Below are 23,573 nucleotides of genomic sequence, written 5' to 3'. Positions count from 1 at the left end.
AAAAATGAGCTCTTGTAGGCAACTTTACTGCACATTACATTGGTTTATATGTCATATCATGCTACATTATGAATTATCTACATTAGATTGTGTATTTTATTACATGCGCTAATATTGTCATTGACCTGGCTGGCTTCTCAAACCTGAGTGTTGCATTTCCGCCTAGAGACTGATGATGAGAAAAATATAAAGCTCTCCTATTGGTTTATGCGGTTTTTATCTTTTTGATCAAATCTGCGGGGAGTCAGGGAGATTTTTATATTTTGGTCAAGCTTCTTGATTTCAACGTATTGATTAAATATATGTATAATAGTTGCGTATTAGTTTTGTGTTTTTCTGATTTGCATGTAGCTCTTAGAGAAAAAAAGTCTACTGAAATATTGTTATAAACTCTTTCACTTTCGAATTCTTTGTCGCGTATGAGGAAATTATCCTTGACGCATTGTCAGCCGCCTTCGTCTTTTTTGGAAAATTGAACACCTAAACTGTAGAATATAATTAAAATAAAGTGTGTGCACTTTAATACATAATGGCTCTTTTCGACATAACTGGTTTCAAGACTTATTCTGAGCTCCGCGGGCAGATTCTTCCAGCTGGACAAACGCATCTCGTCGACAGAACCAACCACTACAATTTCGGGGCCAAAACTCAGGAATTTGCTGTACCTATGGGTGTAGACGTGAGTATCTTTTCACAAAATTTTGGTAAGATATTAATATTGGCTACTAAATCATATCCGGATAACCTGCTACAAGCGTGACGCGTCAGACGCGATGAGGTTATCAAGTTATTTTACGCGTCTCTTGTTTTAAGTGTTTGTTTGCTACCAATGAAATATCATATTCCGCATTAATCTTCACTATCACGAGTTATTGTCAAAGAATAATAGGTTCTGATAAATATTTCACTCTCATTTTCCCTTACACACGCGCGCGCGCGCGCGCGCGCGCACACACACACACACACACACACACACACACACACACACACACACACACACACACATGCTTACCTAGGTCACTTTTGGGGACATTGCATAGACTTAGATTCATTTCCTGGAGTTACCCTAACCTTAACCATAACCACTGGCCCAAAAAAATCAACTTTTCAGCCGTCCCCAATCAACCGGTGTGCGTCCCTGAACGTAAGCTAAGTCATTTCCACACACGTGCAATTACACATCATGTAACATGAGTTCTCTCTTCTTTGGCTTCATTTTTAGCCCTCAGGCTTTCTCAAGTCCTGCAACCATGATGGGGGTGTGTGCATCGAAATGAACCATGGTACGACCACCCTGGCCTTCAAGTTCAGACATGGAGTCATCGTGGCTGTGGACTCCAGAGCCTCAGCTGGCCGTTACTTAGGTAAATATATGTCTGGAAAACTATGGAAACTTTTTTTTCTTTTCCTTTCCAGACTTGGGAAAGGCGGACCTGCACAAAAGTTGGGCAAATTGTGGGAAATATTGATTATACATCACTTGTCATTTGACATCTTTTGATTGCATGTTAGCTGCTGTGAGAAAAGGTACCTGAGTTATAGAGAGATGTGGCCCAATTAACAGTCATATTGTCCAGCCACCATTACCCTACTGTACTGTACAGACAACAAACACCTTAGATAAACTCATCTGCATGTATCTTTGCCCAAATCTAGTAATGTGACCTGATAATAAATAGGGTTATATCTGCAATTGATTCTGATTAATCTCTAAAGGTTACTGTGTCCTTTATGTTTGATCATTTGGTCCAGTGCAATTGGACATAAACACAAATAACATGGGATTAAGTAGCCTAACAGTAGCATAGTTTCATCTGAGCCACTTATTAAATGTTTACCATCAAAAACATTTTAAACCTTTATTTATTCAGGGGAGTTTCTCTGGGAGCAATACTCTCAGAGCATTAGTTGGGGGTAAGGGCTTTGCTCAAGGGAACCTCAATGGTGGTAATGAGGGAGGGGCAAGTGCTGCTTTTGACTTTCCTCACCCAGGTCTACAGTGAGGTCACAAGCTTGCTTCTCTATGCTTTAGGTCGCCACTGACCCATATTGGTGGAGTTTATTGCAAATTGACTGTTTACTGGATATTTTCATCATACACTTTTTAATGCAGAGTGGAATTATATCAAGTAACACATTGCTTTGCTGTAACATGTGAAATATCACTATAATATAGTGTTTAGCCAGAAGATTGCAAAGCTAATAATAAAGCAACCAAACCTGACATATATAGATACTATTTACAGACGAAATGACAGAGATGTTAATCTATGACATGAAAATGTATGTAAAAAGGACGACTTCATACATGGTGGTGTGGTGACATTTTGTGTTGAAATGAATGAAATGAAGCATATCTCATAGTGTTGACAACTTGGTCCCTAAATGTCTCTTTTTCTGAAATGTGTTGCGGCTCTTCAGCATCTAATGATGTCAACAAGGTGATAGAGATCAACCCCTACCTGCTGGGCACCATGTCAGGCAGCGCTGCAGACTGTCAGTACTGGGAGAGACTTCTGGCCAAAGAATGCAGGTCTGTCACATCTAACTGCTCGTCCTTTATGTGTTTGTTTGTGAATGCTTTTATCATGTGTTATTCTGAGACCCTGTTTACACCTTTCATTGACATGCAATCTGTATCTGGATATCTTCTCTGGATAAAGAAAAATGCATGTTGATGCAAGGTGTAAATGTATACAATGTGATCAGAATACGATGGGATTGGTCAGACCACCTCCCAACAACACCTGACTCCACCTCCTTCTGCTAGCTTAAGCACGCTGGACAAAAGCTACAAGTATTAGCCTTAGCTATAAGTCTTCCCTCCAAAAAAAGAATGACTACCATCCACAGCGTTGCTTCCCTTGACAATGGGACACATGTTTGATGACAAGTCTGCTAGCTCTGCCAACTAATTTGCATATTGTGATTTGATCACAGCGTGGTGGAGTCAAGATAACAAGAGCTCTTATTAATACCAGGTGTAAATGTAAAGACCCACGGATCAGATGTCATTATTCAGATCATATATCCAGGTAAAAATCACATGTTAAAACCAGGTTTGAATGGTTCCAGGATGTTGGTCTTCTCTTCTTCTCTTCATTCTGTCTGTCCAAACTGTCCACATTAGTCCGCCTGTGTTTGTGTCACTGCTGACAAGTCATCTGTCTGTCTAAGCACTTGAAAGACGCTGCAGGATATGAAGCATACATTTGTCTCTCTTTGTGTGTGTCCCTAAGCATTTGGTACTTTAATCTTCTGGCTGTCGGTTTGTACTTGCCTCCCTTATGCCAGGCACCCGGACGTAATTTTGTCTGAGACCATCTCACATTAGGTCAGACACCCACTTGATGAGGAGTAAAGTTACCTATGAGAGGGTCAGCACATACATGTTTACTGTAATTGCCACTGTGACTCCTGATCTCTTCTGCAGGGCCTCAATTGCTATTAAACAATGTTTTTTGTCATCAGTTTTCTAATGTGAGTGATTAAATGAGCCAAATTGTCTCATTGCCAATGTGATATCAACACAAAAATTACATTGAGTAAAGTCAGACATCCCCAGAAAAACAGTAATTTAACAGTTCACACATGAAGAACACTGATGAAAATATCAAGTATGTGTGATAACACTCAGGACACACCAGACTGACAACATGTATGGAATAATTTTGTTCAGATAAACTGAAAAAACAAAACAAAACATCAACTTCGTTATAAACCAGATGAGTATCATGAGTATTAGTTTGGATTTTTGACTGATTTTCTGATGATTTTGTGCAGACTCTACAGGCTGAGGAACAACCACAGGATCTCTGTGGCTGCTGCATCAAAGCTGCTGTCTAACATGATGCTGGGTTACAGAGGCATGGGCCTCTCTATGGGAAGCATGATCTGTGGATGGGACAAAGAGGTAGGCTTGTGTGTGTGTGTGTGTGTGTGTGTGTGTGTGTGTGTGTGTGTGTGTGTGTGTGTGTGTGTGTGTGTGTGAGTTAGTCTTACATGCAGCAGCACTCAGAGCCTGACACATGATAGTCTTTCTATCACTTTCTGTTAAAGGCCCTTTTACACTGTGTGATTTTGGGCTGTCTGAGACAAAAGTTGACAATCATGAGAGAAATGTGTCAAAATCCTTCATCTATCCAAAACGGTGCTGCTCGATTTCACTGTGACTCGTCCCCCATCGACTGATTTGGAGAAAAACTAACAGAAATCAGTCAGAATTTTAAGACCAAATTCTCATAGAATAGATTAACTGGTGTACATTTGTAAATGCTGTTTGTTATATAAAGTTTTTTGGAAAACAAACTTATTCTCTTTAATAAACAAAACCAAAACGATAGAGGTGAAATGAAAAAGCTGTTGAAAATGCTGTTGAGTCTTTCATATACTTTTCTCTATTTACATCATAGCCCTACGATTAACCAAACGTTCAGCGCACAAACTGACAGCCTCAAATTGATATTGTGCAGTCTGACACGTATTGTGACCAAGATTTTTTTATAGAAAGTTCATTACAGAGGTATTAGTATATTGTAATGTTGTGGTTTGCAGTACAAACAAGTGTTTCTATTCCTGTGGCCATATTAAAAGATAACTATGAGTTTCTGAGCTAATCAAGTTTGAAAAAATAAGGAAGTTGACCTGTGATGACTCAATGACGAGAAGTCACTTTATTCACAATGGCAAAACAGTCCTGCAAAAACTATAGACCCCAATCAACACATAAACACATAAAAGACAGGTCCATCAATTAAAGGTAACGGCCAGTGCATTTAGCAAACAAGCATTAATATAGCAACAGATATCAAGGAAGAGGTACAGTCTGTAAAAAATAAGTGTGTATTTTGCAGTGAACTACATCTCAGACAAATACATAAAACACATAAAGGTAGAAATGTTTCCCAAATTACATCTTACATTGTTTCTTTGATGAAGATACAAGTATACATTGTAGATGTCATTCATGGAGAAGTTCATCAAATTTGAAGAAGAACCAAAAAAAGCTGTATAGCAGTATATGCATCTCTATCTAGAAGTACTATTTTATTGTTACAATTGATCAGACTCATAAAGTAATGAAAGCAATTTGTGTTTGGAGATGTATCAGAAACTAGTGGGCTGTATATGAAATGATAATACAATGACTGTGTGCTCTGCAGGGCCCTGGTCTGTACTATGTGGACGATAACGGGACACGTCTGTCTGGCCGGATGTTCTCCACCGGCTGTGGGAGCAGCTTCGCCTACGGTGTGGTGGACAGCGGTTACAGGGAGGACATGACGGTAGAGGAGGCGTATGAACTGGGCCGTCGGGGCATCGCTCACGCTACACACAGGGACGCCTACTCTGGAGGAGTGGTCAACAGTGAGTATTACATTCTTTATTTTAGTCTGTCTTTTTTGTTAGCTTTTTCTACATTTCTTTTCCTTTTTTTAATTATACATCTAACATTGTAATAATATAAATATACGCCTGTTGTAAGCAACTGGATATTCATTCTCTTAGTCCTCACTAAAGAATTTTTAAAATCTCTCTCTAAACATTGATTTCCTGCTTATCTACCATCCTGACATCATTTTGGCCAAAGACTGAAAGTTGTTTAGTCTTGTGATGTATAAAACTATGTGTGTATGAGCCCTTAAGTGTTTTATGTGTGTATATGTGTGTTAACCTCTGTGTGTTTGTTTGTGTGTTCGTCTAGTGTACCACATGCAGGAGGACGGCTGGATAAAGGTGTGTAAGGAAGATGTATCAGAGCTGATCCACCGTTACAGGAAGGGGATGTTCTGAGTTTGACCCCTAAACCCAGGTCAACATCAACACTCTGAACGGTCCAATGATGTGTTTCTTACCAAAATGATTTCACAAAATATAACATTTTTTAAAGAAGGAGGTAAAAATGATTTAGGTGCAGAGATACATACTGTTGACACAGTAGTTTTCCAAGATTACATTATTCAATGTATCATTTTGTGCATTAAATGGTTCAGTTCACCCAAATTGACAAAAAAAGAGAAACTTACCTCTAGTGTTATCTAGCCATGCAGATTCTTTTTTGTGTTTATTTGAAATGTATAGAAATACAATTTCACCCACTGAAAAACAACATTTAAATTATTCATAAGCAAAACAAAGGAAAGGATGATCAACTGTTTCTAAAGATTAAATAAATGATTTAACAAAAATGAAAATGTGTGAAGAAAATATGCTTTCTGCCGCAGAAAGTAGTTCCAATGAAATCTTTTTATAGTGAGTGAGGTCTTCTTTAATGCTGCACCACATATTAAATTACATTCATCTCCATCATATTAGGGTCAAGGCAGAAATCTCTGAAACAGTGGGAAGATAAAACCAAAACTATCTGCATTGCCAGTGAGAATTTTTATTTTTTATTTTTTTTATTTTGAGTGAACTGTCTCTTTAAGGTTGTGTCAACCAGATATCCTGTTAAATAATCTTACAAATACAACACTGAGCTACAAATAAAGACAACTGTTCAACTAACTGGTTTGTGCTGTTATGATTAACCTGAACTGATACAGTCTGATGCTTTATGATATAAAGCCTCTGGTAGAAAATTCAATAGAGTGAGCCAGTAAGTTACTGGAAATCAGAGGAATGTGCAGTGGTGGAAGAAGCACCCAGATCCATTATTAAATAAAAGTATAACACAATGTACATTTACTCAATAACAAGTAAAAGTCCTGAAAGTACAGAATCAATACATGCAAAAAAGAGTTTTAAAGTACTCATGACTGGCAGAATGTCCCTTTAGAGTGTTACTATACTGGATTATTGGTATAAACAGGTAAACATGAAAGCAGCAGTTTAATGTATCTGGTTTTAACTAGTTTATACTGTCAGTAAAGTAGTAAAAATATTTTACAAGTTGATCATATACTGTATGGTGTTTGGTGCCAAATCTTACTCTGCAGAGTAACTATAGCAGCTGAATAAATACAGTGGAGAGAAAAGTACAATATTTCCCTCTGAAATGTAGTGGAGTAGAAATATAAAGCAACATAAAAGTACATCATACAGTAGTGAATGTACTCAGCTATTTCCACCAGTGAGAATATAATTCATTGTTTAGACAAAAGCAAAGCATTTCCAGTCACTGGGAACAATATGTTGTCATATGGTTGATATTATGTAAAATATCTGTACAGATTATTTAATTTGATCTACGTTGCTTTGAACAAAAGCATCTGCCAAATATAAAATATACTTAATGTAGTTCTTTAGGTTCTTATCTGTGATTATTAACCACACAATTATTCAACATAATAACGTTACTACATTTTCAACGTTTTGTTAAACTATGTTGTTTCTGTTATATGTTTCTACACTGAACTGTGGTAGGAAATTTTAAGGTGTGTCACCTCATCATAACATTTTTGGTTTTATTACTGTGTGTCGGGTGAAATGTGACCACAAACAAACAGTAAGTGCTAAACCTCCTCTCCACCTCATACCAGGAAACAAATCAGCTCTGAACCTGTCAGGTGAGATTTCAAAAGATATCATCTTCATGGTAACTGACGTTACAGAATCTCACTAATATATCCATTAAATTAATATTACTGTGTATAAATAGTACTTTTGGTTTTGTTATTGTGTATTTTATAGCTTAAAATATTATAATGGTTGATAATACAACACAGAACAATGTTTTATTTCTCATAAATAGAAAATTAAAAGGTACTGTGATGAGGTCACCTGTTGCTATGCAGTATTCAGTCTCACAGGTTTTCTCCATGGAGGAACTGCGTTGTTCTGGTCTCAAAACATTAACATCGTCTCAGGAAACACAACAAAACAGAAAACACATTTCATTGTGTTGTGTTTTGTGGAAATGTTTGTTGTGTTTTTGGTTTAGTGAAATGTTGATTCCTTAAATGTTGTTGTGTTTTGCACCTCACACATTATTACTTGGTGTAATGAAAGAACTGGAGTAATTTCCTGAGACTTGTCGTGTCATCAGTTGCCAGGCAGAACTCAGTGCAACAGGTTTGTTCAGGGGAAAACCAACACACCAGTTTGAGCCTTTATGTGAGCAGTGTGAAGAACTTCTCTAATCCAGGAGCTGCCAAGTCTCAACATCAGTAAAATGAAAACTGCACACAACCTTTAAATGACTGAGAACTAGAAAACTGTGGTTCTAAACTTTATTTCTTTCTTCTATTCATTTATCTCTGTTAAACAGCAGGAAGCTTTTAGGTCTGGAACAAGATACCGGCTGGAGCATTTAGTCTCTGTGACAATACTGAGTATTCAGGCAATATTCATTTTACTGAAACTACAGTCATAAATGAGTAAACAAACACTTAATAAACTAACAAAAAGAACCAAACTTTTGGAATTTTGGGGACTTTATTGAAATCAAAATACAAAAAGAATCAAACAGCAGTGCAACAGAATTTGACTTTCATCGTCATCCAACACAGGAAGTGATTTTGAGAATCAACGTCTTACATGTTTACAGAAACTCAGAGAAAGAAAACCCCTGTCCTTTACTAACCAAACTAAAATTACACTATAACAATATGGAAAAGACTTAAGAAAGAACATTAATTAGGAAAAACAACTTGATTAACTAGTAAAAACATCAAAACACACAAATGATTACTAATTAATCTAAAACTTTTAACTTGATCAATTTTAAAAGAAATTAACAAGCGAGAATATTTACACACCTGGAAAATAATGTTTATTCTGTATATTTGAGTGTTTGTGGAGGGTAACATGAAAAACCTTCTATCACTGTATATTTATTTTATATCACTGTAGAGATAAATGTATATGTAAATTGTTCTGCAAATTCAATTAACAGATTATAGATAAAATAATCAGACAGGAATGTGTCTAACTCTAAACCTGTCCATTAAAATAAATACCAGGCGCATCAAGATACTTCATCAAACTGATGCAAAAATCCAGTGAATGAATTGTGACATGTATATTTGTGTGTGTGTGTGTGTGTGTGATTTTACCAGGTAAATCCCACCACCAGAAATATTTAACTATGGATATTATGGATTTGTTTTACATCAACACCAAAACCTCAAAAATATATTGTGTATGTATGAAGAATATTATGATGTTTTGGTTGTCTGACACATCTGACTTTACATCTCTCCAAATAAAAATAAAAACGATCTAACTGAATTTACCATCATGAAGAAATGATTTGTTTGCCTTTTTGTTTCAAAACGATGATCAAAATCATTTAATATCAGATTTAACTTTTATATCTGTAAAATGTTTGTCAATTCATATTCAAATAATGCTTTTAAGACCAAAATGCCTTTTAAATTTGTTTTCTTGACAGTAATCCAATTTTACTAATCACCAACTACAAGATTAACCAGATAACCACTATAATTCTAAATTTATAACATGATTGATTAATAACCAATTTATTGACAGTTTACAGATGGACAGGAGAATTTGGCATCTGTCTTTGCTTCAGTGCACAATTTATCCATAAACCTGAAGAGACAGACAAAACAAATATATTAATATAGCATCAACATAGTTCACATAAATCTACACAAAACCACACATATCACATTATAATTATCTAAGATTGATCATACAGACCTAAAATATCAATGACTGAGTCATTGAGGGATTTACCTATAATACTTTAAGTCATTTGTTTTTACCTCGTTTATCTGCGTTTTCTAAACTTGTTTTCTCAAAAGTTTTTAATAAAACACTTATCTGACCCTCTGATGTGAAGGTTTCTGCTCCTTTCTTAATATTTTAACTTTATTTAAAAACAGCTTCATATTTGTTGTTAAAGACCAATTTAAAGTCAAAAAAACTTCTTTGCAACTACAAAGTTTCACAGACTTCATAGTGGATGAATTAACAATCTTATAACATTATTTTGCAGATAATTTAATGTAACTTTGTTTAACAAGAACTATAAACAGTTCATTTCCCATATGAAGTAACTCACTGTGTGCAGGTTGGTGTGTTTGTCATTCAGGCTTCTTGATTCAGTTTCGCAGAGAGCTCAGAGCTGTTTTCAGAGGCTGTAAAGTCAGAAACACACAGTTAGTCCACTAATCCTGCACTGAACTACAAACAAGTCACACTGCAGGAAAAATGTGCAGAAAATGTTAATCTGCACAATCTCCAAAAAACACATCTACAGCAGAGTACAAAAGGTCAGACAGGTAAAATAAATAAATAAATAAATAAAAACAAGTTTACTTACAGTTATTAAGGACTTTGGCTGGAAAAAAAAGCAGAGAAATCATTTCAGTTCTCACAAATTCCATAATCCTAAAATATTTTAACACCTTCTTCCAAATGAATATGATCCCTTGTTCTAGTCACTCAAACTGATCTTCTGATACTTATTTTCCTATAACTTGTCTTACATCATCATATTATTGTCATTGTAGGATTCAAAACCAGGTACAGAGTGTAAACCTTTAAAGGTTGACATGTGTTTCTTATCTTAACACACAGTTCACATAGACTCCTGGGGTCCGTTTCACAAAGCAGGTTCAACAAACTCTGAGTCTAATCCTGAACTCTGAGTTGATCTACTCTGAGATAGGAAACTGAGTTTCCGGTTCCAGAACAGCTGATTTGAGTCAGTTTAATCAACTCGGAGTAGTTTCACCTGGAGTTAAGCGCGTGCACCACAACTATAAAAAGCCAGCATCAATGGAGCCCCGATTCAACGAGTCACCATGGCAACGGGGAAGAGGAGGGCTGCGTTTTTCGCCCCACCAGAATTAGAAATCTTAATGCGATAATACGGCGAGTTTGAACATGTTTTCAAAAAGAAGTGCAACACCGCTGCAGCTGCAAAAGAGAGGGAGACGGCGTGGGAGAACATTGCTGCTCGGGTCAATGCGTAAGTTTAAATGTAGTCCTTTACAATCACAATAATATTACAGAGGAAAACTGCTTGATTGGTCGCCTATTAATTTATTTCATTTAGGTCCAATCCCGCGAGGGAGAAGCGCACTTGGCAGCAGTTTAGGATGAAATTTAAAAACATTGTTCAAACAGGTGAGACCTCGGCATAATCTCATGGGGGTACCTCACTTTGATCATCTTTTACATTGTAAAGTAAATATTAAGTGGCTGTTTGACTGTGCAGTTTTTTTATCCCCAACATAATGCTGGTTTCACACACATAAATGTCTTCTCATCTACATCATGTTCTGTTAAATAATGAATCCTATTTAAACTAACACAGACTTCTACTCAGCCAACAGAAAGAAGGCAGATGTCTGTAAAAGGGGTGGTGGTCCAGCACCGCCACCTCTAACGGAGGCAGAGGAGCTGGCCCTAAGCCAGAATTTAGGAAGGCCAGTGGCTGGCTCCGACACTGTACAAAAAACTTCCATTTGCAAAGAAACGCAGCGCAACACACAATATCTGCTGGGATGTGAGAGCATGACTACGATTGGTAATGTTGCAAATGTAAGGATGGATTAGGTTGTGTATGTAGATGATGGACTGTGACGTGAAACGGTACCACTCAAAAAGATAATTGTCTGGAAATGCTAGAACATCTATGCGTGGTCTGATAACCATCTCTCAACGAATATTTAATTCTCTGCGCAGTGATGCTGCACCTTCATCCACGGGATCGTTATCAAAAGGACATGCCATGTTAGTGAAAAAGTGGCCACCTACTGTGCCTAATGGACTTCTAATATACTGACTCTGATTTTTTTTAATGATTTTTTTAAATGACAGACGGCAGAACTAGGCTACGCCAAAACTTGCCTGCTGACTGAATGAATGAGGAAATCAAATGGAGTGTGTGGCTCTGAAAGAGGGCGGAGACTGAGGGAAACTCGAGGTTCACTGAGAAAAACCTGGTCCCGACCAGGTTAGGTTCATAGAGTCTGTTACTACGGTAACTGACCGAGAGCTTAAGTTACCCCTCTCTCTGAAACAGGCTAGAGTTATCCCTCTTTCTCTGGTTTGAGTTACCTCCCTTTTTGAAACGGAAAACTCAGAGTTTCCCTCATTTCAGGGTTAACAGACTCTGAGTTTTCACTAAACCTGCTTTGTGAAACGGACCCCTGTACTGTTTAAAACACAACAGTGCAGATTCACTCTCAGCCTGAGAGCAACTAACTACCTTAAAATGGTGCCATAAAGTCACCAGTCAGTTTTAAAGGGACATGATTGTATCTCTGAGTGTATTACCAGTAACACATACATTGAAATATAATCATATTTTCTAAGAGTAAACTTGTATTGAACATAATATATGAAGAAAAGTAGCAGATATGATACAGTGTGATTTACATCACTTCATGTTGTTTAGAACAGATTTCAGTGAACTATGAATTGAAGTTTGCTTCACTTTTGTAATCAGGTTAAAAGCATCAACTCAAAGTCTAAAATCAAAGAAATGAAATGGACAAATGAGGAAATCTTTCTGTTTGGGTCTCTCACCTTCGCCGCCTTTCTTCTTCTTGTAAACCATGAATCCAACAACAGCGATGACGACGAGAGCAACAACAACCACGGCAACAACGATGATGATGGTCATGTCAGTCTCTGTGCAAAAAACAACAAAAAATAGTTACAACCTGAACAAATGAAGCAGGTTAGAAGGAAAGAACATCAAACAGACAACAATCATGTATATCAAGTGACAATTTAAGCTCTTTATAAACAATATATATATATATATATATGTGTGTGTGTGTGTGTGTGTGTATGTATATATATGTATATGTGTGTGTGTGTGTATATATATATATATACACACACACACACACATATATGTGTGTGTTCAGTTGTTGTTGATGTGTATTTTCGATTCACACTTGTCTGCACACAATAACTGAATTTATGCTTGTTATCCATGTTTAGCTTTGCTATCTTTGTTTTGCTGTATGTGTGTGTGTTGGTTTCTTTCCTGTATGTTTATCTTTGACATTGTGTCTCAGCATAATAAAAGCTACTGACAACTTTAGTCAGATTACACACATAAATATATTCATCCAGTTATTAAATAATTTCATCTACTGATCTTCTAAAACTGAGCAGTAGTTCAGTTAATACAGCTGCTGTAATCTCTAAACTGTGGTTACATGTGGTCTGAAAAATGATTTTAAAAAAATTAAATTAAAAATGTGGTAAAAAACAAACAGCAGCTAATATCAAAATATAGAATTTAAAAAATAATATTTTAGTTTTGTATGTTTCATTAGTGAAATTGTTCTGTATTCATCAATCAGTGGACAGACAACATAAATGTTTGGTGGTCAATAATCATTTCTTTAACGTATTTAAAAACTATGTCCTTAAATTAAGAAAATTAATTTTTAGTGATTGGTAGATTCCTGTCAGGGTCACATGATCATCCTGAGATGAGTCATATCTATTGGTTTAAAACTGATCTCAGCTGTAACTTTTTCATTAAAAACTGGATGAAAGAAACAAATTAAACCACATAAGGAAACAAAGCACAATAAATACATTGTTACACTAAGTGTGTGTTTCTTCATCTTCATCACTTTTGATTCCAGTCTTACTTTCGTTGCTTCTGATCACAGCTTTGTCCAGTTTGGTGACGACGTCCTTCACACCAGAGAGCTGAAACACACATTCGTACTTCCCCCAGTCTTCAGGTTTGACTGATGAAAGTTTCAGGTCAGCACTCATCTGGAAGGATCCGTCCTGGTTGGGGAGGATGTCTCCATTTTCCACGTCCTCATGAAACTCCACTCCATCTTTCCTCCAGAACAGTGTGGCTCTCTGAGGGTAGAAACCTGTAGCGTGGCAGCTGACTGGAGAGGAGGGAGTCTTCTGGAGGAGAGACACTCTGGAGGGAAGCTCTGGAGTGTAAAGACGAAGACAGTTTATAGTTTCTTTATTATTATTTAACATATTAATATTATCATTCCATTTTGGTGTAATGTATTTAGTAACACATATATACAGTATATATGACATAAATATATATAAAGGAATATATATATATGCAAATAAACCTCATTGAAGAATGATTGAGAAAAGAAGGGAGGGACAGAGGAGAAAGACAGATAAAGAGGTGAGGAGTGAAAGACTAGATTAGAAAGAGGAGGACAGTGAGAAAGAAAGAGACAGAAATGTAGAAAAAGAGAGGTGATAAATGTGAGAGAGAGACAGAGAGAAAATGGGGTAAAGGTGGAGGGAGGCAGAGAGATGAAGAGAGGGGAGAGAGAAAATGAAAGAGAAATGTGTGTAAACTGAGACACAGTGGCTCTCTGTATGTTGGTTCATATTTATTGTAATGTTACTGTAAGTTAGAAACAGAGGAGGCTTATTAACATTGTTGTGTCCATGAAACTACATCAGGTCATGTGATTCTACCTGTTCTCATCAGAGAGCTCTTCCCGTAGTCCACATACTTCTTCAGCCAGTCAACACACTCCTGGGTGAGGTAGTTCTTTAGACTGGCTGAGAGAGCGTTATTATCATCCAACTTGTGTTTGGAGATGACAGCTTGTGGTTTTGGAGCGGTCCATGTCAGAGTCTTCAGGTCAAATGCTATGAAGTCTTCTCCATCATAACCAAACTGATAGTTCCCTTTAAGTTCTTCAGTCTGATCGTCCCATTCACAGCCGTACATCACCTGGAAAATGTGGACACCTGAGAGAGAGACAGAGACACAGACTGCAGTAAACCAGAGTGAGATCTCAGCACAGTCAGTTATCATCAGTTGATATCACATCTTCACCACAGAGACACACTGATCCACACACACCAAAACAGAAGATCTACACCTTCTGCTGTTATTGGCTGGATGGAAACCACTCCCAGCCAATCATCATCTGGACAGTGTGGACCACTCAGAGAGAGACAGAGAGGCAGAGACTGCTGGGAAACAGAGTCCATTTCCTGTCTTTACCACAGAGACACACTACCTCCACTGAGACCAACACACAGTTTATCTACACTGTTGAAGGTGGTGTGACTTCATGTGAGCTGCAGGAACACACACACACACACACACACACACACACACACACACACACACACACACACATACACACACACACACACACACACACACACACACACACTGAGGTGGAGTCCTGACTAACACACACACATTAAACCTGATCCTGGACTGAACATTACATCCACTGAAACCCTGCAGCCAGTGGATCAGTCCAACAACATCCTCTTCCTGTGAGAAACTACAGACTAGACAGTCCTGAAGCTCCAGAAGCTTCCACTGAAGGAGAGTTTTATTCAGGATTAGTCACTAGTGTGTGTGTGTGTGTGTGTGTCCTGTTCTGCAGTGTGTTACTACAACTGGTCAGAATAAAGAAGACACCAGCAGGACCATTATGGAGACTGGGAGGCAGTCTGTGTGTCCTGATTGGTCCATCCATCAGTCAATCATTTCATACAACCAACAGCTGTTTCCACCTGCAGATGTTGGCTTGATGCTGCCTGCTGGGATGAACCAACACACTGTGTTCACTACAGTAGAGTTAATCTGATCTAATCTGTACTTCTACTATATATTTAGAGCTGCAACTATTGATTATTTTCATTATTGATTTATCTATTGATTACTTTTATGATAAATCAATTAAACATTTACTTTCTCAGAAAATAGTGAAAAGTGCCAAAAACGAGTTCCCAGAGCCTAAAGTGAAATATTCAGATTGATTGTTTTGTTTGATCAACACTGAACAGAATTTAATTTTTAATGATATAAAACAGATAAAAGCATCAAATTCTCATATTTGAGAAACTGGAACCAGTAAATGTTTGACTTTTTTATCTTGATAAAAGACTTTAAATGATTATCTGATTTTTAAAATTAATTTTCTGTTAATCTACTAATCAATTAACTGACTAATCATTTCAGCACTATGTATGTTTATTATGACACAGACCATAAACTGAATATAAAGATGGACGACGTGTCTCCACTTCCTGCTGCTGTGCAAAAGTGAAGCCAAAATATCCAAAAGATCGCATTTTCAGGAGCTGCCATCTTGCTTGTGTGACGTCATTTGCAACCAGAGTCTGTGCAGTACAGTCGGGGGGGGGCGGGATGACGGCCTGCGGGACACGCCCCCTCAACTTGACTGACAGCCACCGAGAGCCGAGTGAACCGGAGAGATAAACCAGCAGAAACCAGCCGGTAAGTGATAGCTAGTGGATAGAACCACGATTACCTACTGAAGGAGACGGTCATGTGACATTTACGCCTTATTTTTTTCCCAACCACATTCCATGAAGACCCGCCCTCCTCTGCCTCTGATTGGCTAGTACTCGTTGCCTTCGTTGGTTAGGTTTAGACATGAGGAGTGAGATGGTCAGTGTTAGGGTAAGAATATCAGAGTCAGAGCCAATCAGAGGCTGAGTGTGATCATGATAAATAAAATAAAACCAATATAACAATTATATTTACGAATGCAAACTTTACACACATGAAACACTGTATCGGGCTCATTTACACTCAGCGTTAATGATTAACTTGATAGTTACTGCATTAAAACTATTTTCAGGTTGTGAGTGAGTGAAATAATATATAAAACATATAAAAAACAACCTGAATCTGAACTCAACCCTTCTTACAACAGCAGCATATCGTCTACACCCAAAATCTGGAAACATCTCACCAGCAGAAATGAAAGAGGCGACTTCAGTGAGCACTTTTAAAAGTCAAGTAAAAACTTCAATTAACTTCCTGCCCAACATCTACCTCTGTATGTTTATTACACTTTCTGCACTTTAATGTCTCAGTTTATTATTTTCTTATTTTTATTCTCTTATTTTTAATGTATCTTAATGTTCAGTTATTTTTAATGTATTTGAAGTATTTTAATGTTTTTCTTATGTGTACAGCACCTTGAGTTACAACTACTGTATGAAAAGTGCAAAACAAATAAATAAACTTACATAAAAACAAACATGTTAAAAATGTTGGTGAAGTCCATGTCTGATGGTAACCAGGCGACGTACATGGAGACGACGTGTGTATTATATGGTTTTAAACTGACGTACCGAGTTCAAACGTACTTAGTAGACGTATTTTTAGATCATAATTTATGATATACGCCGCCGTCACGCCACCGCTGGTAGACGTTCCTTCCTATGGGATTAAATTTGTGTCATAATAATTGAACAAAATCTCCCAAGCATCAGACAAAAACTAAATTGAATGTGAATAAAAATAAATTGAAAGCAAAAAAATGATCTCAAAGGCAAAACTTACAATAAAACTTTTGTGGTCACTTTTTTCAGTTTTGCTGCTTAATTTTTCAGTTTCAGTTCTGACACAAAGGGCGTGTGGGCGGGTCTTACAGGGCTGCGTCACCATTAGCCAATTACTTTTGAAGGGACAGGTCAACGGTCAGTCGTACTACTTGTTGCACTTCCAGACCGTTGAAACTGAAAAATTCTGAACTCAAACTGAAAAGTTCAACAGCGAAACTGAAAAATTAAGCAGCAAAAAGTGTCGACAAAAGAGAAATCCTGATCAGTGAAAGAAAAGTGGAGAATATTGTAATCAAATGTTTCACTCTTGTATAGTTTTATCTAAAGTTTTGCATTTGAGGTCACTTTTTCACTTTTAATTCATTTTTTAGGTTTGATTGTTGGGAGATGTTGTTCAGTTATTATGACACTAATTTAATCCCGTACCTTCCACGCACTCGCCTTAACGTCGCCGCTGGTCTCTCGTCTACAGTCTCAATCAATCTCATTTAAAACTCCACACGGTCTGACGGCGACAGAAGGGTCGACTCCTCCTCCTCCTCCTCCTCCTGGTAATCCTTAAATTGACACTATCCACCTGCCGTACCAGCTGGTAGTGAATCACAGATGTAAACGTTACATTAGCGTCTTCCATCAGAAACTGCTGTGCTCACTCGGCTTGTCTGCCGCGTCTGACGGAGGTTTGAGGGCTGTCAATCACAGCTGTCAATCATGACGTCACACCCCCCTTTTTTATATCGTCAAATAACTAATTAAAAACAAACTTATCAGATAAATGAGCACTTGAACAAACATCAGCGTGATAAGAACGACCTAAAATGACAGAAACCATCTTTGGGGAAAAATGTATTTGACGAGCACTTTGATTCGTTAGTTTGGCTCATGTCCCATCCGCTAACATGGAGGGGGCAGGATTTAGGAGCTGTACTGCAACCAGCCACCAGGGGGTGATCCAGATGTTTTGGCTTCACTTTTGGGGAGCTGTCATGTCGTCCATCTTTATATACAGTCTATGACACAAACACACTGCAGTCAAGTGAAGTTAATCTAATCTAATCTGCATGTATGAACCAACACACTGTGTTCACTACAGTAGAGTTAATCTGATCTAATCTGTACTTCTACTATATATTTAGAGCTGCAACTAATGATTCTTTTCATTATCAATTCATCTATTGATAAATTTTTTGATTAATCGATTGAACATTTACTTTACGAAATATCAGAAAATAGTGAAAAGTGCCAAAAACAAGTTCACAGAGCCTAAAGGGAAATCTTCAGATTGATTGTTTTGTTTGATCAACACTGAACAGTATTTAATTTTTAATAATATAAAACAGATAAAAGCATCAAATTAATCTACTTAATTATTAATAATAGTTATTATTATTAAGAATTAATCTACTAATCAATTAACTGACTAATGGTTTCAGCACTGTGTGTTTATTATGACACAGACACACTGTGGTCAAGTAAAGTTAATCTAATCTAATCTGTAGTTCTACTATATGTTTATTATGGGATGGACACACTGTGTATCAGTACAGTAGAGTCGTGCTGTGATCTGAATGAGACGTTTACCGTGTCGTCCTGTCAGTCAGGTTTATTAAAACATACTGTTACTTCTGTCATACGGGGACCCGACAGAAGCAGCCTGTGTCCCATTTACAGTCCTGCGCCGTAGTTTAAGAAACCAGGTGGTAATGTTCCTCTATCAGCTGTGTGTTGTAAAACTGTTGTGATAAACAGGTTTCTACACTGTGGGCAGTTCAGTAGATTATTCTGATCTAATCTAGTGGAGATAAAGTGTTAATAATCTCTGTTGGTTATTATGGGATGGACAGAAACACTGGATCAGTGCAGTATAGCAGCATCCAGGAGTCTCAGTCTCAGTAATGTGTGTTTTAGTCTGTTTCAGTGTGTGTGAGTGAAAAACCTCCATATAAAACAGTGTTGATGAGGAATGATGGTGTGTGTGTGTTCACATTTGTTTACTACTACACAACAAACAGGGTGAAAGCATAAACAACATTTTATCAGTAAACAGTGAAACATAAACAAACCTCCAGTTTGGTTGAAGCGATTCTTCAAAATGTCAATGTTGCCTTTGAAGTTCTGCTGGTTACCTCTAAGGATCTCACTGTACCTGTCCCAGTACTGTGGATCATCTTCTGTGACTCTGTTCATCCAGTCCTGTTTGGGTACTTTTCTCTTGGTGTTGCTGTCATAGTGAGCAATCTGAACTTCATCAACCATCCCGACAGCCACAAACTCTGGGAAGTTTGGGACTTGAGAGGACGCAGTGTAGAAATTCTTCATAGAGTGAGTCACTGTAAGAAAAAGTTAATGTCATCATTTCAGTTTTATGAATAAATTTTACATAAAATAAAAATATTTTTCTGTGCACAGAATAAAAAGGAGCTACAGTTCATCCTGCTGATAATCTCTGTTGTACAATCAATCAATAAATAAATTGATAACCATTTATAAAATTTTTGATCAATATTCATTCTGAAATAAAATATTAAGTCAATTATTTAGACATCAGATCATTCACATGTCTGACTTTCATTGATAGATGCATTTTTGTTTTTTCTACTTCTTGATATATATTTTTAGTGTGCAGTAAAACTCCAGTTTAGTCTCCAGTTAGTAGAGATGTTTATTCTTCAGGATCATCATTAGTAGCGTCTGCTTCTCATTATTGTTTTAGTTTGAAATATGAAACCATAAACCTGACAAAATATATATCAGTCCCTCCAGGATTTCACTGAGTTTTTTATGATTATTATTAAGGCCAAAAATTCTTTCTTAAAATTACAATGTTCTATTTCTTCTTTTTGCAGTAAAACTGAGGGAAATGGAAAAATTGTAATTATTACGATCACAAAATCACAGTTTCCTGGAGGGACTGATATACGCTGCATGTAATTATAATTTTATTTTCTATATTCAGCTCATTAAAACATTTTGTATTTGATTATATTCCGTCCATTATGGTCTTTATACTGTAAACTGTGAACGACGACAACTTAGGTTTCTTCTTCCTGAGGTTTTAAGCACTTCTACTTATACAGTTTAGAAGTGGGTTGTTAAGCTCTTTTCTATTGCTGTTGTCATTTTTCATCATTAAATAATCATTAATTTCATTTTTGTGATGATGTTATCGGAGGTTTTATGGATTTCAAATGTTTGAGTAAAAGAGTTTTTTTTTTTTTTTTTTTTTTAATACAAACGAGTCTACGAGTCTGTCCCTCACTTTCATATATCTTGATTTATGTAAACTGAAGAATTATATTTAAATTTTGAAAGGAAGGATGTGTGATGATATCGTTCAAAGGAAGAGCTGGCGAAATTCTTGTTTTGTAGACGTTTATTAGACGATGGCCATCGGGTCCATTCCATATACAAAGATGGTCTGGGCAATGTACCACTGTCGATGCACAGCTTATATAGGGTTACACATCTGTATCTTATCATATGAATAACATGTTTTCCAGGGGCACTACCTCCGTTGAGAGCCATCCATCAAGTGATTGACAGCTATCTCACAACATATTATGTGTCACAACATGCCCACATCTGGAACCGTTCCAAACTTAACCATGGATCCATTGTTTGTATCTAAAAGGCCACCCAGAAGGGCTATGCCATTTTACCCAAGGTGTCATACAGACCAGGGAATGTTTCTGTCACACGTCCAACATCCAAAATCAGTAAAATACATAGGGTCATATAAAATCATACTAACAAATTTCATTTCAAATATCTTTGATAACAAATATTTGGTGTAAAACCAAATCTTCTGAATTGTTGACAATCACAGAGAAATGTTTACAGCTCTATATTTAATAAAGTTCTCTTGGGTGATATTTTTACTCTCATGTATTCATTCTGTACTGTTTCTATTAGTATCAGTTTATACTGGATTAAAAGCAGATTATTTATTAACTCTAATATCCAACATGAACTGATCATTATTCACTCTTAGTCCTGATTCCAAAACTTTATTCCAGAGTTTCAACAGAATAAACTTTATAAAAGTGTCTGTAAGTTTTAACAATCACATTATTGTTTATTTCATGATCCTCCACTGTCCTCTGTCATTTATGTACTAAGATGTTTATGTTCTGAGAATTATGTCTTTAAATCTTTGTAAGTTTTAACAGTGTGAAAGACTTTGTGACTGATTTGCTCGGTTGTTTTATCTCAGGCTGATGTTTGTACATGTGTCCTTATTTAATGTGTTTTTATTGTCATGTCTGGTTTGATGCAGCAGTTCCTTTAATCCATTAACCTGAACCCTCTGATGTCTGAATGCATGTAGATCAAGTTTCTGTGATGTTAAACTATTAAGCTGCACTTGAAAAATTCTGAACTGGTCAGAACAAAAATGTCTAATAAATCTATTTCTTATTAGTAGATTAAACAAATTATCAATATGACCTAATTAGGGCTGCAACTAACAATTATGTTCATTATCAAATAATCAAGTAATCATTTTTCAACTAATCCATTATTTGTTTCATAAAATATCATTACATAGTGTAAATTGTCTATTTCTAGTTCACAGATCCCACAGTAACATTTTCAAATGTTTTGTTTTGTCAAACCAAAAGTCAAAAACCAAATGTTTACTGTCATAGAAACACTACAATTTACATTTTTGCTTAAGAAATCACTTTAACAACTATTTGATTACTAAATTACAGATTGAGACATAATGTTATAATATAAAAAACTTACAAAACTCAGTATTAAGTCATTTTGAACATGGGATCTGTGTTATTTGACAAGTTTATATTTGAGTCGTTGAACAAAATAAATGATGAATGTCAGTAATTTAGTTTACAGACATTAGTGAATGATATTAAATATTGAGCCACCAGAGCAGGAAGTCGTTTGGCTTCAGTAGCATCAATATCTATGAAAACAGCGCCATCTCCTGACTCATGTTGCTATGGTTACAAATAAAAACCCAAAACCTTCTCAGTAGTCTGTAGATGTTAATTATACACACTTAAGATGAAATGTAGTGACGTCTTCAAGACTGTGAAAAGGGTTTAATACATTTACATCATTTATAAAATAATAAGTAATGACTAATATCACTAAATTAACGGTTACACACTGACTGAGGATGTGATCTTCATCATTGTTGTTTGTTTGAAATATAAATGTGTAAATTTTAATAGAAAACATGACGTCATAGACAACTTAAAGACTACGTTAAAGTGGAGTTTACTTTTTTTAGTTGTATTTTAGTTATGTTTTCCATATTTTCTTTATTTATCTGAGTGTGTGTTGGACTATTTTGCGCTGCGTAATTGTGCTGCCATTTTGTCCAGAACGCGCTCGGACCGAATCGATCATAAAGATCCTGATAAAATATTATAAAATAAAGTAAAAGCCCTGATTAAAGATAGTTAAAGAAAAGAAAAATACACGTTTTAACAGCCCCTTTCAGAAATATAGCAGGAAATCTAATTTGCCAAAAATTCAGGTTATTCAAAAAATATGAATTAATCAACTCGCTGATTTAAAGTGAACTTTAAGATAATGAGTTTGTGACTTTTTTTTAACATTTCTATAATCTGTAAGGGAACTAAACGTCTACTACCATGAAACACCCTTAAGTTCGTATAGTCGTGACTACAGATATGAAGTCTTTTCTTTTACCATCAACCGACTTAAAACAAACAAAAAAACTATATTGACTTACCTGCCGCCGCGCTGTGTAGACCCAGGAGGGCCAGAAAAACCAACATCTTCATTTTGAGCTTCAGTATCTACGACTTTACTGACAACGAGTAGTTTTCTTTCTCCAGAGACAAACAGACTGTGATCCCTGTGCGAACCTCAAGCCTCAACTGAGGATAGAAAAGGCAGGATCGCTCACTTCAGCCTCCATCTGAGCCAATGGGAATTTAGTATGAGCGTCGACGTCACTTAAATCTGGGTAAAACTGACTGAAATAGGTTTTTAACGAAAGTGAAAGTAACTTTTGCTTGTTTTAGTCCATGTTAGACGGTGCAGAGACATGCTGGACTTTATTTTGGGTTTCTCAGCTTTGTCAGTGCATTGAGGTCGTATTATAACACATATAATAATACTTGTAATATAACACGTATAATGTTTTGAAGGCTGATGTAATATAATGAGCAGAGATGTGTTGACTTTCTGGGAGGTCAGAGGTCACTGTCAGCTACAGATCAGCACTCTGGAGCTTGTGGGGTTGCAGTAATGTGATATTCTTGTTCTTTTGTTCTGTGTGGATGTCCTGAGGTTGAAAACAGTCCTGATTAAAACATCAACAACAAACAATGTGGTTTTATTAGTGTTGCAGT

General features: G+C 36.5%; 2 protein-coding genes across 3 annotated transcripts; one reads left to right on the top strand and one right to left on the bottom strand.

Annotated features, from left to right (window-relative positions):
- The first annotated feature begins 189 nt into the window (after positions 1-189).
- On the top strand, positions 190-9,213 carry psmb8a (proteasome 20S subunit beta 8A). Of its 2 annotated transcripts, XM_044335031.1 has the most exons (6): positions 190-679; positions 1,223-1,364; positions 2,422-2,533; positions 3,784-3,913; positions 5,163-5,367; positions 5,705-6,015. In XM_044335031.1, exons 1-6 carry the CDS (start codon positions 530-532, stop codon positions 5,791-5,793), a joined length of 828 nt encoding a protein of 275 aa, XP_044190966.1. In that variant the 5' UTR covers positions 190-529; the 3' UTR covers positions 5,794-6,015. The 2 variants fall into 2 exon arrangements, with proteins under 2 accessions (XP_044190966.1, XP_044190967.1); XM_044335032.1 differs by lacking the exons at positions 5,163-5,367; positions 5,705-6,015 and adding an exon at positions 8,968-9,213 and having other exon boundaries at positions 208-679; positions 3,784-3,954.
- Positions 8,358-23,114, bottom strand: LOC122969380 (class I histocompatibility antigen, F10 alpha chain-like). The gene is made up of 8 exons (XM_044335019.1): positions 22,949-23,114; positions 19,290-19,556; positions 14,356-14,634; positions 13,536-13,838; positions 12,448-12,552; positions 10,232-10,249; positions 9,971-10,046; positions 8,358-9,495 (listed from the first exon to the last, which is right to left on the bottom strand). The coding sequence occupies exons 1-7, from the start codon at positions 22,998-23,000 to the stop codon at positions 9,997-9,999; spliced, it is 1,074 nt and encodes a 357-aa protein (XP_044190954.1). The 5' UTR covers positions 23,001-23,114; the 3' UTR covers positions 8,358-9,495; positions 9,971-9,996.
- Between the last annotated feature and the right edge of the window lie 459 nt (positions 23,115-23,573).

Source organism: Thunnus albacares, chromosome 19, assembly GCF_914725855.1.
Source record: "Thunnus albacares chromosome 19, fThuAlb1.1, whole genome shotgun sequence".
In the NCBI taxonomy this organism is placed as follows: Eukaryota; Metazoa; Chordata; class Actinopteri; order Scombriformes; family Scombridae; genus Thunnus; species Thunnus albacares.
The sequence above is the reverse complement of the archived record's forward strand: the minus strand, read 5'-3'. Positions and strand labels throughout refer to the sequence as shown.

What these genes read in the sequence shown, in the direction of transcription:
- psmb8a (XM_044335031.1), top strand. Translation starts at nt 530, where the DNA reads ATGGCTCTTTTCGACATAACTGGTTTCAAGACTTATTCTGAGCTCCGC. An exon ending in CTCAGCTGGCCGTTACTTAG is followed by an intron (nt 1,365 to 2,421) that starts GTAAATATATGT and finishes GCGGCTCTTCAG; the next exon opens with CATCTAATGATGTCAACAAG. An exon ending in CTTCTGGCCAAAGAATGCAG is followed by an intron (nt 2,534 to 3,783) that starts GTCTGTCACATC and finishes GATTTTGTGCAG; the next exon opens with ACTCTACAGGCTGAGGAACA.
- LOC122969380 (XM_044335019.1), bottom strand. Translation starts at nt 23,000, where the DNA reads ATGAAGATGTTGGTTTTTCTGGCCCTCCTGGGTCTACACAGCGCGGCG. An exon ending in TCGCTTCAACCAAACTGGAG is followed by an intron (nt 14,635 to 19,289) that starts GTTTGTTTATGT and finishes TCTCTCTCTCAG; the next exon opens with GTGTCCACATTTTCCAGGTG. An exon ending in GAGCTCTCTGATGAGAACAG is followed by an intron (nt 13,839 to 14,355) that starts GTAGAATCACAT and finishes TTTACACTCCAG; the next exon opens with AGCTTCCCTCCAGAGTGTCT.